This window comes from Ipomoea nil, unplaced genomic scaffold (genome assembly GCF_001879475.1).
Source record: "Ipomoea nil cultivar Tokyo-kokei standard unplaced genomic scaffold, Asagao_1.1 scaffold3069, whole genome shotgun sequence".
In the NCBI taxonomy this organism is placed as follows: domain Eukaryota; kingdom Viridiplantae; phylum Streptophyta; class Magnoliopsida; order Solanales; family Convolvulaceae; genus Ipomoea; species Ipomoea nil.
The window spans coordinates 1382501-1395792 of record NW_017619497.1 but is presented as its reverse complement, the minus strand read 5'-3'; the positions used below and the strand labels follow the sequence as shown (position 1 = coordinate 1395792).

Genomic DNA, 13292 nt, shown 5'->3' with positions numbered 1-13292 from the left:
TAACTAATCCTATCAAATAGCTAAACTAAGTCAAGCTATCTAAGCCACATAATATAAAACATATAAAGGAAATAATAACTTATACTAACACACCCCCTCAAGCACAAGGTTGGAGGGCAACAACATTGAGCTTGTCACGCATGGCAGCAAACCGCGGAGCAGGTAGCGGTTTCGTCAAGATATCTGCAAGCTGATCTGTCGTAGAAACATAATTGACGAGGAAGTCACCTGAAGCTACATTGTCACGGACGAAATGATAATCTCCCTCCACATGTTTTGTACGTGCATGGAAAACCGGATTGGCACATAGATACGTAGCACCTAGATTGTCACACCAGAGCATTGCAGGCTTCCCGGAATGTAACCCAAGCTCGCGCAGTAATGAAACGACCCAAGTGACCTTAGCAGAGACATTAGCTAAGGCCTTGTATTCAGCCTCAGTGGAGGACCTAGCTACAGTGCGCTGCTTCTTCGAGAACTAGGAGATTAAATTATCACCTAGGTAGACAGCAAACCCGCTCGTGCTTTTCCTATCCACAGGACAACCAGCCCAATCAGAGTCTGAATAAGCGTGAATGTCGGATGATGCAGACGGAGAAATCCGAAGCCCATAACTCAGAGTGCCCTTAACATACCGCAGAACTCGCTTCACCATACCCCAATGCTCCTCAGTGGGTGCGTGCATAAATTGACACAGACGGTTCACAGCATAACTCAAATCCGGCCTCGTAATGGTTAAGTACTGTAGCGCCCCAACTATACGCCGATACTGAGTAGGATTATCATAGAGTTGAGCGGAAGGTGTAGCGGTCTTTGTGACGGCTGCCGGCATAGTAAGAGGCTTGCAGTCAACCATACCTGAACGACCTAACAGATCAGTCATATAGCGTCGCTGCGACAGAAACATACCGCTAGTAGAAGAAACAGTCTCAATACCCAAGAAGAAACCCGGTGAGCCTAGATCCCGAATCTTGAAGGTAGAGGCTAGCCGCTGTAGGATAGTATCAACTAGCGTGCTATCATTTCCCATCATAATTATATCGTCAACATAAAAGAGTAGATAGACACGCGCAATGCCTGAAGTGTAGTAGAATAAGGATACATCTGTCTTTGATGACTTAAACCCCGCCGACAACAGAAAATCGTGAAGCCGCTTAAACCAAGCACGAAGGGCCTGTTTAAGACCATACAGTGACCGCTGTAAATGACAAACATGCCCTGGTGTAGATGGGTCCTCATACCCCAGTGGTTGCTTCATCTAAACCGTTTCTGCTAAGTGACCGTTCAGAAAAGCGTTGTGAACATCCAGTTGTCGTAGAGTCCACTTATTGGTTACGGCTAGAGAAAACAAGAGTCGCATCGTGGTTGGTTTAACAACTGGACTGAATGTATCGAAGAAGTCTTCACCTGCCACCTGATTGAACCCTTTGGCTACCAACCGAGCCTTGTACCGTTCAACTGACCCATCTGCAGTGCGCTTCGTCCGAAATACCCACTTGCACCCTATTATGTTCATGTGTGGTTCTGGAGGGACCAGACGCCAAGTTTGATTATGTAATAAAGCGTTGAACTCTTGATCCATGGTCTCTCGCCAGTGTGGATGCCCTACAGCTTGTGAGTAACAAGTGGGATCAGTGACTGCTGTTAAGGCATGGAATGGTTCCGATGTGCCTTTAGTCATATGACGAAGACGCATAACATGATCACGACCTTGCAGTTGTGCACGCCGTTTGCGAGGTCGTACCAGAGCAGTCTGTGTGATTGCCAACTGAGGAGGAGCCCTCGCTAGTGGTAATGGTTCACTTTCAGACTGCATAGTATTAGACGGTGCAGTGTGACTACTTGGTGCTGGTAGACACAAGGGTGCAACCGCCCAAGGTATCTCCGGAGGTGTAGATACCTGTGTGTAGTTTCCTGTTGCAAAAGGAAAGTTAGTCTCGTCAAAACGCACATGGCGGCAGATATAGGTTTTCCCAGTTGCCAAGTCAACACATCTGTATCCCCTAAAGGAGGGTGGGTAACCAAGGAAGACGCAAGGAATGGAGCGGTACTCGATTTTGTGTCGATTATATGGACGGAGATGTGGGTAGCATCGATACCCAAAGACACGTAGGAAATTATAGGGTGGTGGTGTTTTGAATAAGCGGGTGTATGGACTTTCAAAGTTAATTGCTGATGACGGAAAGTAGTTGATTAAGCATGTTGTTGTTTCAAAGGCGTAGTCTCAGTATTGTTGCGGGACTTTGCCTTCAGCAAGAAGGGTAAGGCCTGTTTCAACTACATGCCTGTTACGGCGTTCGACTTTGCCATTTTGTTCATGTGTATAGGCACATGATTGGCGATGGTTTATACCTAGAGATTGGAAGATTGTATGGAGTTTGCGGTATTCACCCCCTAGATCGGACTGAATTGACTTGATAGAGCGCGAAAACTGCCGCTCTACCAGGACACGAAAAGACTCAAAAACTTTATATATGTCTGATTTCACCCTTAATGGGTAAAACCAGCAGAACCTGGAATGATCGTCTACAAATAAACAAAAATAATGATTACCACTACTAGATAGTTCAGGGGAAGGACCCCAAATATCGGTAAAAATTAAATCGAGTACATTGTCACTGGAATAAGAAACACTATCTAGTTTAAAGCGAGACGATTTGCCCAGGTGACACGATGCAAATTGCTCGGGAGTGGTGCTTTTATTGATTGTGACGGGACAGCTTTTCAAGACTTTATTTAAAACTTGACTGTGCGGGTGACCAAGCCAGTTATGCCAGACGGTGGGAGTGGCACGAGAACTGACGAACGCATATTGTGATCGTAACCTTGGAAACTTGTACAACCCGCCAGAAGTGGACCCTTTAAGTAGAACCGCCTTGGTTGTGGAATCCTTCACAAAAAAAGAATCGTTATGAAATTCAAAATACACTTTGTTGTCATTAGTAAATTTATGAACGGACAACAAAGGAACAGACAAACGCGGGACATGTACCACATCATTTAAGTGGGGGGTTTTAGATTTGGACAGAATAGACGTGTGACCGACTCTTGAGATAGCCAAACCTGCCCCATTGCCGACACGAAGCACATCCGGCCCACCATATTCCTCGGAGTTACCCATCATTGACGCATCGGGAGTTGCGTGCGCGGTAGCCCCGGTGTCGGGATACCACCCATCCGAAGCATGCGTTACGGAGGTCGACGGTGGCTCATCGGACACGGCCACGTGCGCTTGAGAGGGTGGTTGCGTGGAATACCTTTTAAAACAATATACGGCCGTGTGACCGTGAGAGCGGCAAATTTGGCACCGCTGATTCCCACGGCCTCCACGACCGCCACCACGATTCGAGTTCCGGCCACCATTGTCGCTAGAGCTCCGTCCACCGCCCGAATTGTTCGAACCACGCCCCTGACCAGCGTACAAAGCAGTGTGAGCCACGCCGCTGTCCAGAGAAGGGTAGTCATCTACTAATATGAATTCATGTGCCTGCAAATAATCAGACAAGTGTGATAAGGAGACCGGATTCCCGGTGGCTGTAAGCGCGGTGGCGAGAGGTTTGAGCTTCGGACGAAGCCCACGTATGATGTACAGATTCTGTTCCATCAACGTCAATGGCCGGCCGGCCTGAAGCAATGCCTCCACGAGAACGCCGGCACGCCCAAGGTAATCTGCTGTGGTCGCGTTCCCCTGCCGGAGCATCTGAAACTGCGACAGTAAATTGAGGCATCTCGCCTGACTTGAAGATCCCAGCGCGCCGGTGATGGAGGACCATATCTCAGCCGCCGTGTTCCTCCCAAGCGCAAGGTGTAACGTCTCATCCGCCATAGACGAGACCAAGAGAGAGATGATGGTCTGGTCTTGTTTCATCCAGGCCTTGAAGGTCGGATTGGGAGTGTCGGACGGAGCAGTGCGACTGGATGAGGCGTCGTCGAAAGCCGGTGTGCCGACGATCATCTCCGATGGGCAGGGAAGGCTGCCGTCGACGAAGCCCAGAAGCTCCTGGCCACGGAGGAAAGAAACGATCTGCATTCGCCAAAAGAGATAGTTCTTTAGCGTGAGCTTCATCGAACTTAATGATGAGCCCCGGCGAGGGAACCACCGGCTGCCGGAGCTCCACTGTCGGAAGCTGTGCGATCGGAACCGGACGACATGGCTGTGTGAAGTGCGGGAAGGGAGGGGAAGATTTGTGGTGGAGGTTTGAGAGATCGAAAAATCCTAGTCTGATACCAGATTGGAGAAAGGATTTTGTTAATGATCGTAACATCAGGATTACAGAGTATATCTAACTCTAACTAATCCTATCAAATAGCTAAACTAAGTCAAGCTATCTAAGCCACATAATATAAAACATATAAAGGAAATAATAACTTATACTAACATGTTGATCGATGATATGAAATGAATTTTTAAAATTTATTTACAATATCACATAGTACACATATCATCATCTTGAATTATTTTTCGGGGTAGATATTAATAATTTTATACTATTCCTAAATACCAACATCATTAAATTATTTTAATAAAATTTGTTATTTAGAATATAATGATATTTAATTCTTTATAATCACAACTATATCAAGATAATCAAATTTACTATCTTATTCTAGTGCAACTAGTAATTCACCCGCGCGATGCACGGGAACAAAATTATGTTATTATAAATATAAATTAAAAAAATAGAAAAAATAAAAATATTTTAAATTGTTTAATATAATAATATTTTTGAGCTTCCATTGGTCAAGTATTTATTATTTTTATAGAATACAAAATTATAATTAAAATTTTGTATGGTTAATATAATCTCTAATTATGTACATATTCAAATAAATTTATAGAGAGAATTTACATAATTACATTGATTTATTCTTAATTGTATTTCATCTATATTATAATTTTCACTATACGAATAATAACTAAGATAATTACATTTAGAAAGCAAATTTCAAATTTTGTATGAGTAAATTTAAACTTTATTTGAACATATTTTTTTTATATGATTATATAATATATTCTTTATGCACATGGCATTCCATAAACTCAAATGTCATTTTATAAGTCCAAGACCACTTTTTGTGGAGATAATTAAAATGTATTTTTTTTCTTTTAAAAGTCCTAAGTTTAGACATCCAGAAAAACATTAAAGACCTATACGATATATACATTTATATATATTTAAATTTTTATTTATGGCTTAAATGATTTTTTTTTTTTAATTCTGAAGTCCAATAATTGACCCACGGCCCGCAACATTTGCTTTCTTCATTCCTTCTCGCTTCTGCCATTTCTTTGAAGCATTTGAGATGGAGAAAAATTATATGTAGATGCTTGCATTAATTGCACTGTTTCAGATATTGAATAGGCTTTCATCGAAAATTTAATTAATATTGTAATCCCAAGAACCACCATAAATAACAAAAGCATATCAAATAGACTTTCATTGTAAAGCCAGAGATTTAACTAATATTGCATTGTTTCATATTTTCTATTAATCGGGAATCAGAATCCTTAATCCTAATATCATAACATTTAATAACTCCATTAATTCAATAAATGTAATCCTTTGTTATGGGCAAGAAAAAAAATAGCTATTTTATTTTTCAAATGTTGTGCTTCTTTTTTTTTTTATTTTATTTATTATAGTAAAAGGTGTTGTGGCTATTTTATATTTATAGCTAGTAATAATAATAATGTTGGTAATTAATTGTAACATTAATTATTTCCCAACTATATAGCTTTATTATATGTAAGATTTTAATCATTTTAATTTTTATAAGAGTTTATATCATCTTTACAAAACTTTACTTGTATCAACAAGCCACTTTAATATTTTGTGCAGTCATTTAGTGGTATCATTCTGTGAGGCGGTAAAGTAGATTTGTGTATATTTCCGGAAATTTCATATATATATAGACTAAAACACAAAATTTTGGGGGTTAGGGTGGGGTTGGTTGGGGGGGGGGGGGGTTAGGGCTCCCTACCCTCAAGGGTAGCTCCGCCCTTACCTGTGTTACATGATGTGTATCTGATTTAACTTGAATCCATTATTTTCGAGACATTTTACTTGTCTAATTCTAGCGAGAGGTAGATAGTTCCAGGGCCGGATTTTAGGCTGTGTAAGCTGGGCTATCGCACAGGGCCCGCTAATTTTAGAGGGCCCCCAAATTTTAGCGAGTCCAATATTTATTTTTACCTAACTAATTTAGAAATAAAAAATAAAAGTTTTCAATAAAACTTAAAAGGTTTCATGAAGTAATGGTAGAAATATGTGCTTATTGTATTTTAACCTAGAGGTCAGAGGTTCGAAACTTGGGTCCAATATTTAATTTTTACTTAGCTAGTTTAGAAATAAAAACAAAAAGTTTTCATTTAAACTTAAAAGTCTCCATGAAGGAATGGTAGGAATATGTACTTATTGTATCTTTAACTTTGAAGGTTAGAGGATCAAAACTTTGGAGCTGCATTGTGAGTTTGCACACTATTATTATTACATAATATGTTTTTTGTTTTTTTTTTTCTTTGTGCACACAACATTTTACCACCTTCTTATTATTATTATTATTATTATTATTATTATTATTATTATTATTATTATTATTATTATTATTCCAAAATAAGGTATTGATTTAAAAGATTGTGATTTTGGTAGGGCCTCATTTATTTACCCGAACGGGGGCACCAAAATTTAAAAATCGGCCCTGGATAGTTCAACCGTCAATTTCTACGATATCTTAATGTAGGCAATGAAGTAGTTTCCTAGGTTCAAAACAAATCAACAATCTCTAAGGGTCACTAACATTTACTTAGTTGTAACTTTTTAAACTAAATTTTCTTATTTAGTACTATATTTTTAAATTTTTAATTAAAAAATATACCAAAACAATATAATCCTGTTTTTATTTTCAAAAAAAAAAATATAATCCTGTTTTCTATCTTTTTTTTTTTTTTTTTTTCTAAAGCTACTGACTCTATTACACTGTAGTATTGGAGACTCAAACTCACAATCTCTCATATGAGAGTCCAACTCGGGTGCCATTAGACTAAAATGTATTGGCTCCCGTTTACTATCTTATTACACTACAACACATGAATTACCTGCGCTCATCCAACAACATTTTGTATATCCGATTAACCATTTTTCTTATTTAAAACTATATATTTTTAAATTTTAATTAAAAAAATCTATCAAAATAATCCCATTTACTATCTTATTACACTACTATAATGTAGGTATATATGTAAAGCAAAATGATCAATGAAATTAGTGACCTGTAGTTCCATGAGTTGAGATTCTTCTCCTTTCTTCTCTCTATTTTCGATGTCTTATGTTCTTTATTATTTTACAACATTATGGTCAATTTGTGTATTGTATAGTAGAAAATGGACACTTATTTATTAAAAAAAATAAAATTGGACACTAAAAATTAGGGGCATGGTTGCAGTAGGCGCTAGTCGGGCGCCCGTGCAGTGCCTAGCGCCTAGGCGGAATCTAGGCGGGCGCTAAAAAAGTAGTGGCAGACTTGTAATTTGACAATTTTAATGAGATTGCTTTCAACATTCAATCAAATAACACATCCAAATAAATGAAATAATGATAATTCATAAGTCATAACATCAAAACAATATTAAAAAATAAAAATACTCAAATATGAAATACTCAAATACTTCAATCATCCAAAGGTTCAAAGTATCAAACTAGTTTATGGACGGCTAGACCAGACGACATCGGACGAAATCGATATGATCGACTCGGCTGAGTTGACCGACTAGGCCGATTTTAACCGATTTCGCCGCCTAGCCGGCTGGCCGATTTTTGAGCGCCTAATAGTGAAAGCGGAATGGCCTAGGGGCGCCTAGCGCCTAGGTGTCGCCTAGGCCGATTTTTACAACAGTGATTATGGAATACATGCATAATTTATATTGCACTTGGCCAAGGTTAGCCTAATCGTCTCTTAAAAAAAAAAAAAGAATAATTCGGCTTATGTTCTAATGTGAACAAAAATGTTTGATATATATGAGGTAATGAAAATCTAATTTGGCATTGCAATGAAATTATGTGTTTGGTTTTATTAATAAGGTTTGACTTAAGTTATTTTAATTCAATTTTTTTATAATATTAAATTTAGTATTAGTATACAAAATTTATATATTTAATAATTACATTAAAATTTTTATTAAAAACAAAAAAAATAAATCAAATTTAAAAATAAATAAATAAACATTAAAGAAAATACGTAAAGAAAAAAGAATTAATTTGACCAATGAATAGTAAACAATACAGGTAAAATGAGACATATGAAATATGACAGATTAGTGGACTTTATCCCGTACACTCCCTTAGATATTTGACTGCGGGTTTCCACCATCATCCAAAATATAGGCCGAATTGATTTTTTTTTTTTTAATGTCAAATATAAGAAAATGAAAGCATAAACCACATATTATATATATTATTAATTAAAGCCTTTAGAAATGGACACATAATACTATAGAATGAGATGGATATTTTGTGGGGAAACAATGTATGGAATGTAAACTTGTCTCATCCTAAACAAAAAAGAATGTGAATGTAAGAAGAAAAGGAAAAATGATTGAGCTGATGATACTGAAATGTGGTCCCTCCATGGATTTCATATCACAATTCACAATACTTTGATTACTTTCATCTCACATGTATGTGGAATTCTGGATCAATTAAAGCCACTAATCAGTTCCTTAGCACTCATGGATGCCCTTTTTGACCCTAAGTACCCTACTACAACTGCAAAATTTATTACATCTTGCTTTCTTTATAAAACATTTAAGGATTATATAGTAATCAATGATAATAAAGTTTTAACGAGAATAAAAAACATGTTAGTGATCGATTGTAGTATTAAATTGTTCATTATATATATATATATATATATATATATATATATATATATATATATATATATATATATATATATATATATATATATTTTGTATATTCATAATTTTTTGTAATTTTACCCTTATTTTTCATCTAAATTGTTAACACAGTTAAATAATGTTATTAAATATAATAAGTTGCATATATATCGTACATACTTTTTTATACACTTACAAATTCTTTTTGATTTTATATAATTTTTTTATTTGTCCATGATGTATTGATTATTTTTATTATCATGTTGGCTTTATAATTTTACTATTTTTTTCTCATTGGATATTTATTCAAGCACACAATGCAGGTGAAAAAGCTTTCCTTATTAGGTAAAGAAAAATAGGGTTTAGTCCCATCCATTGATCCAGTTCAGATAAAGGGTCCAAATGCGGTGACATTATGGTAATTTTGTATAAGTAAGTTACTTGATTTTTTTTTTTTTTGGTATTTCAGAGCAATTTTTCCTTCTTGCAGACCACAATTTTATACCCTTCAGAGCACAATGTTGTGCTTTCCAGAGCACACTGATATGCCTTTCAAGGCACACTAATGTGTCTTACAGTGCACATTGTTGACCTTCCAAAGCACATTGTTGAGCCTTCAAGAACATATTGTTTTACCTTCCAGAACACATTGTTGTGTTTTCGAAATGCATATTGTTTTGCATTAGAGTATACATTGTTGAGTCTTCCAGGACACATTGTTGTACCTTCGAAGTGCATATTATTTTGCCTTGGAATACACATTGTTGAGCCTTCCGTAGCACATTGTTATGCTTTCCAGTGTACACTCTATTGTGCCTTCCAAGAGACAATTTTGTGCCTTTCTAAGAGATTAATCACCGCCTAGGCGCTCTAGGCGCTAGACGCCCCTTGAGCACTCGAGGAGCGCCTAGCGATTTTTTCAACCATGCTAATTCTCATCCATGTTTATTTACATTTCCATCATAATTAATAAGACTTACATTATACTGTACATTATTTTTCAATTTAATACCTCTGGTAAATAAGAGTCAGAGTTAATTCTATTTTTGGTCCTATATTTATAGGTGACAGTTCACTTTTGTCATTCCTTTTCAGAACATCCCCCTTGGTCTTAGTATTACTATGGCCTGATCATTTTTGGTCCTCCGTTAATAAAATCGTTAAATACAAAGATATTTTGATCTTTTTTATACAAAGCAAATTGACCTACTACATTTTATTATTTTTAAAAAAAAAATTATAATTGAAGACCTAAATGCCCTTGTATTTTATAAAATTTAAACAATTTTATTGATCAAGGACAAAAATAATCATCACACAATAATATTAAGATCAAAGGAAATGTTTTGAAGAAAAAGAAAAGATTAAAATAGATTGTAACCTATGACTAAAATTGGAATTAACTCACAAGAGTCATGTGGGCAACTGGGCATATTAACTCCTTAAAAAAAAAAAAAAAAAAAAAAAAAAAAACTCCTTAAAGTCACTCTTAGACGTTATATATCTTTATTTTTATTATATATATATATATATATATATATATATATATATATATATATATATGTGTGTGTGTGTGTGTGTGTGTGTGTGTGTGTTAAAAAGCATCATCTATCCTTCTTATATTATAACTAGTATAATGCACACATTACATAGTTAAATTATTGTCCTACACAAAAAATAAAATAAGTAAATACTTAATACAATTTTTAAATATCAAAGTTAATTAATATAAAATAAAAATGATTAATTTAAATATAATCAAAATAAGTATTTTTAAACTTGTAATAAAAGTAGTAGTAAATATTAGTATTGTTGTAGATTATTAATTATTATAATAAAAAATAAAAAGTATATCCTAACAATTTTCATATTGAAATAAATTAAGTCTTCTTAATGCGATATTGATGAGTTAGTAAACTTAACTTTTTTTTTTTTTTTTTTGTTAAGAGTGACATGATTATAATAGACTTATTGATATTGTCGAAGAGTAATTAAAGAGTTATGTAATGAAGTTATAACATACGAATTCATAGTTTTTTCTTGTGTATATGATTAATGTGACTAGGGGTGTTTAATCGGTTAACCGTTCGGTTAACCAAACCGTTTTAAGCGAACCAAATTAACCGAAGTTTTTTTTTTTCCTTTAACCGTTAACCGAACCGAAGTTTGCTCTACCGAATTCACCGAACTGAAATTTTTTTCGGTTAATCGGTCGGTTAACCGATTAACCGAACTTTTTAAAGGTAAAATTTAAAATTCTAAAAATAACACTTAAAATAATAAATCCAATTAAAATAAAATACATATCATAATAAATTCATAACAAAATATACAAAAACATTAATTATAAACTCCAAACATCTATAACTTCAAATTAGTATTTATATTTATATTATTATTTATTATTTATATATATATTAAAAACTTCGGTTAACCGTTCGGTTAATTCGGTTAACGAACCGACCTTTCGAACCGAATTAACCGTTAACCGAAGTTTTAAAATTCCTTTAACCATTAACCGAACCGAAAAAGTTCGGTTCGAAAACGGTTAACCGAACTTTGTCGGTTCGATCGGTTAACCGAAAATTATCCGAAGTTTGCGCACCCCTAAATGTGACCTCAATTGTCTTTATATGTGAATTATTCATTTTGTAAACTCCCATTAATATTTTAAAATATTAATCTTTCCTATAAGATTTATTAGATAATGAAAATTTTGCATTTAAATTCTTAAAGTTATTGTTGTTGTTGTTATTAAAATGTTTGAAAATATTTTACAATGAATAAGTTAAGAATAATAAAAAGTTAATAGAATATTTTGTTACTAAAGTTTGTACATAAATAGAAAAGTATAAAGGGAAAAATGGTAACTTTTGAAATGTTTTATCATTATACAAGAAATAAATCAAAAAATGTACAAGTTATCAACTCATATTATTACACCAACATAATTTTTATTCCCATTATAACCTTACCAACATTAACTTTTATTATATTTATTCTCTCAATCTTCTATTATATTTTGTTATATATTTAGTAGATAGATTAGTAGAAAATATCAAGCATTGGCATGTTTAATAAATTTAACAATATTGGGAAGAATAAATTTAACAATATTTATTACAAATGTCATTTAAATAGGAAGTTCAAATAAAGTATTTTCTACACTCGATGCTCTCATTCACAAATCCAGATGAATAAAATTAAAAATATATCACTTAATCGTTGTAATAAGTATATTTTTGTAAAAGGTGACAATTTTTTCTAAAAGTATTAAACTCTTTTGTTGTACGAAATATTTGTTTATCGCGTCAATTCTTTTTTTGAGTTAATACCATCTAGGGTCCTCTGAGTATAGTGGTTTTGCCACGTTTAGTCATAAACTTTCAAATTACCACCTATGGTCCTTCGACTTTCAAATTTTTACCATCCGTGGTCCAAGTTAACCACACAAGGTCCTTCAACTATCAAATTTTCACCACCCATGGTCCTTATAGAGGACTGCGACTGGTTAAATTTTAAAAGTTGAAGGACCATAGGTGGTTAACTTGGACTACGGATGGTAACAATTTGAAAGTCGAAGGACCATATGTGGTAATTTGAAAGTTTAGAACTAAACGTGGCAAAATCACTATACTCGGAGAACCCTAGATGGTATTAACTCATTTTTTTTATAAAGCACTTTTATCTAGTTTTTTTTTTTTTTTTTTTTTTTATTACTATTGACTTTATTACAACATTGTATATGTTCTATACTATCCTCAAGGGAAGTTACAGAGGTGTCATTTGAACACAAGGTGCTTGATACATTTTTATCTAGTTAATCTATAATGTGTCAACTAAGTCACGATAATTAATGCCAATGACCTTGTGGGCCAGTCTAGTGGCACGAAATGACTATTCCAAATGAAAGGTCATGGGTTCAATCTCACTCTTTGTACTTCAGTAGGTTGAGAAAATAATTTATAACAGATACTGCATTGTAATAGTCAGTAATACTCAAAAAAAGTCACGATAATTAATAAATACAAACAAAAATTACATTTACCCATAGAAACTCAATTATCCAAAGCAGGAAAAAAAATTAGAGCGCGAACATAATTTTTTTTCCCGGAAATAAATTCAAAGCTGCTAAAAACGGCATTTAACAAGTTGCATGCTTATCTGTGCCGTAATAAAATTGCGTAATTTTTTATTTTTAGTCTTTATTTTGGTGCTGTTAAAGGGTAAAAGGCGGCCAAGTTTCTCGTGAGGGCTTTTAATTTGATGTTCACCGCACCAAATTCCCAATTATAGCCATAACTCTTGATGGGGCCCAACCCGAAATCCGAATCCTGCAATACCCATCCCCACTTTTAAAGGATCTTGTAATGTTGTTTCCTCACATCCAACCTCCACT

General features: G+C 34.6%; 1 protein-coding gene across 1 annotated transcript; it reads right to left on the bottom strand.

Annotated features, from left to right (window-relative positions):
- Positions 1-478: 478 nt before the first annotated feature.
- LOC109164734 (uncharacterized mitochondrial protein AtMg00810-like) lies at positions 479-1258 on the bottom strand. Its single transcript, XM_019313284.1, has one exon. It carries the CDS (start codon positions 1256-1258, stop codon positions 479-481), a length of 780 nt encoding a protein of 259 aa, XP_019168829.1.
- Between the last annotated feature and the right edge of the window lie 12034 nt (positions 1259-13292).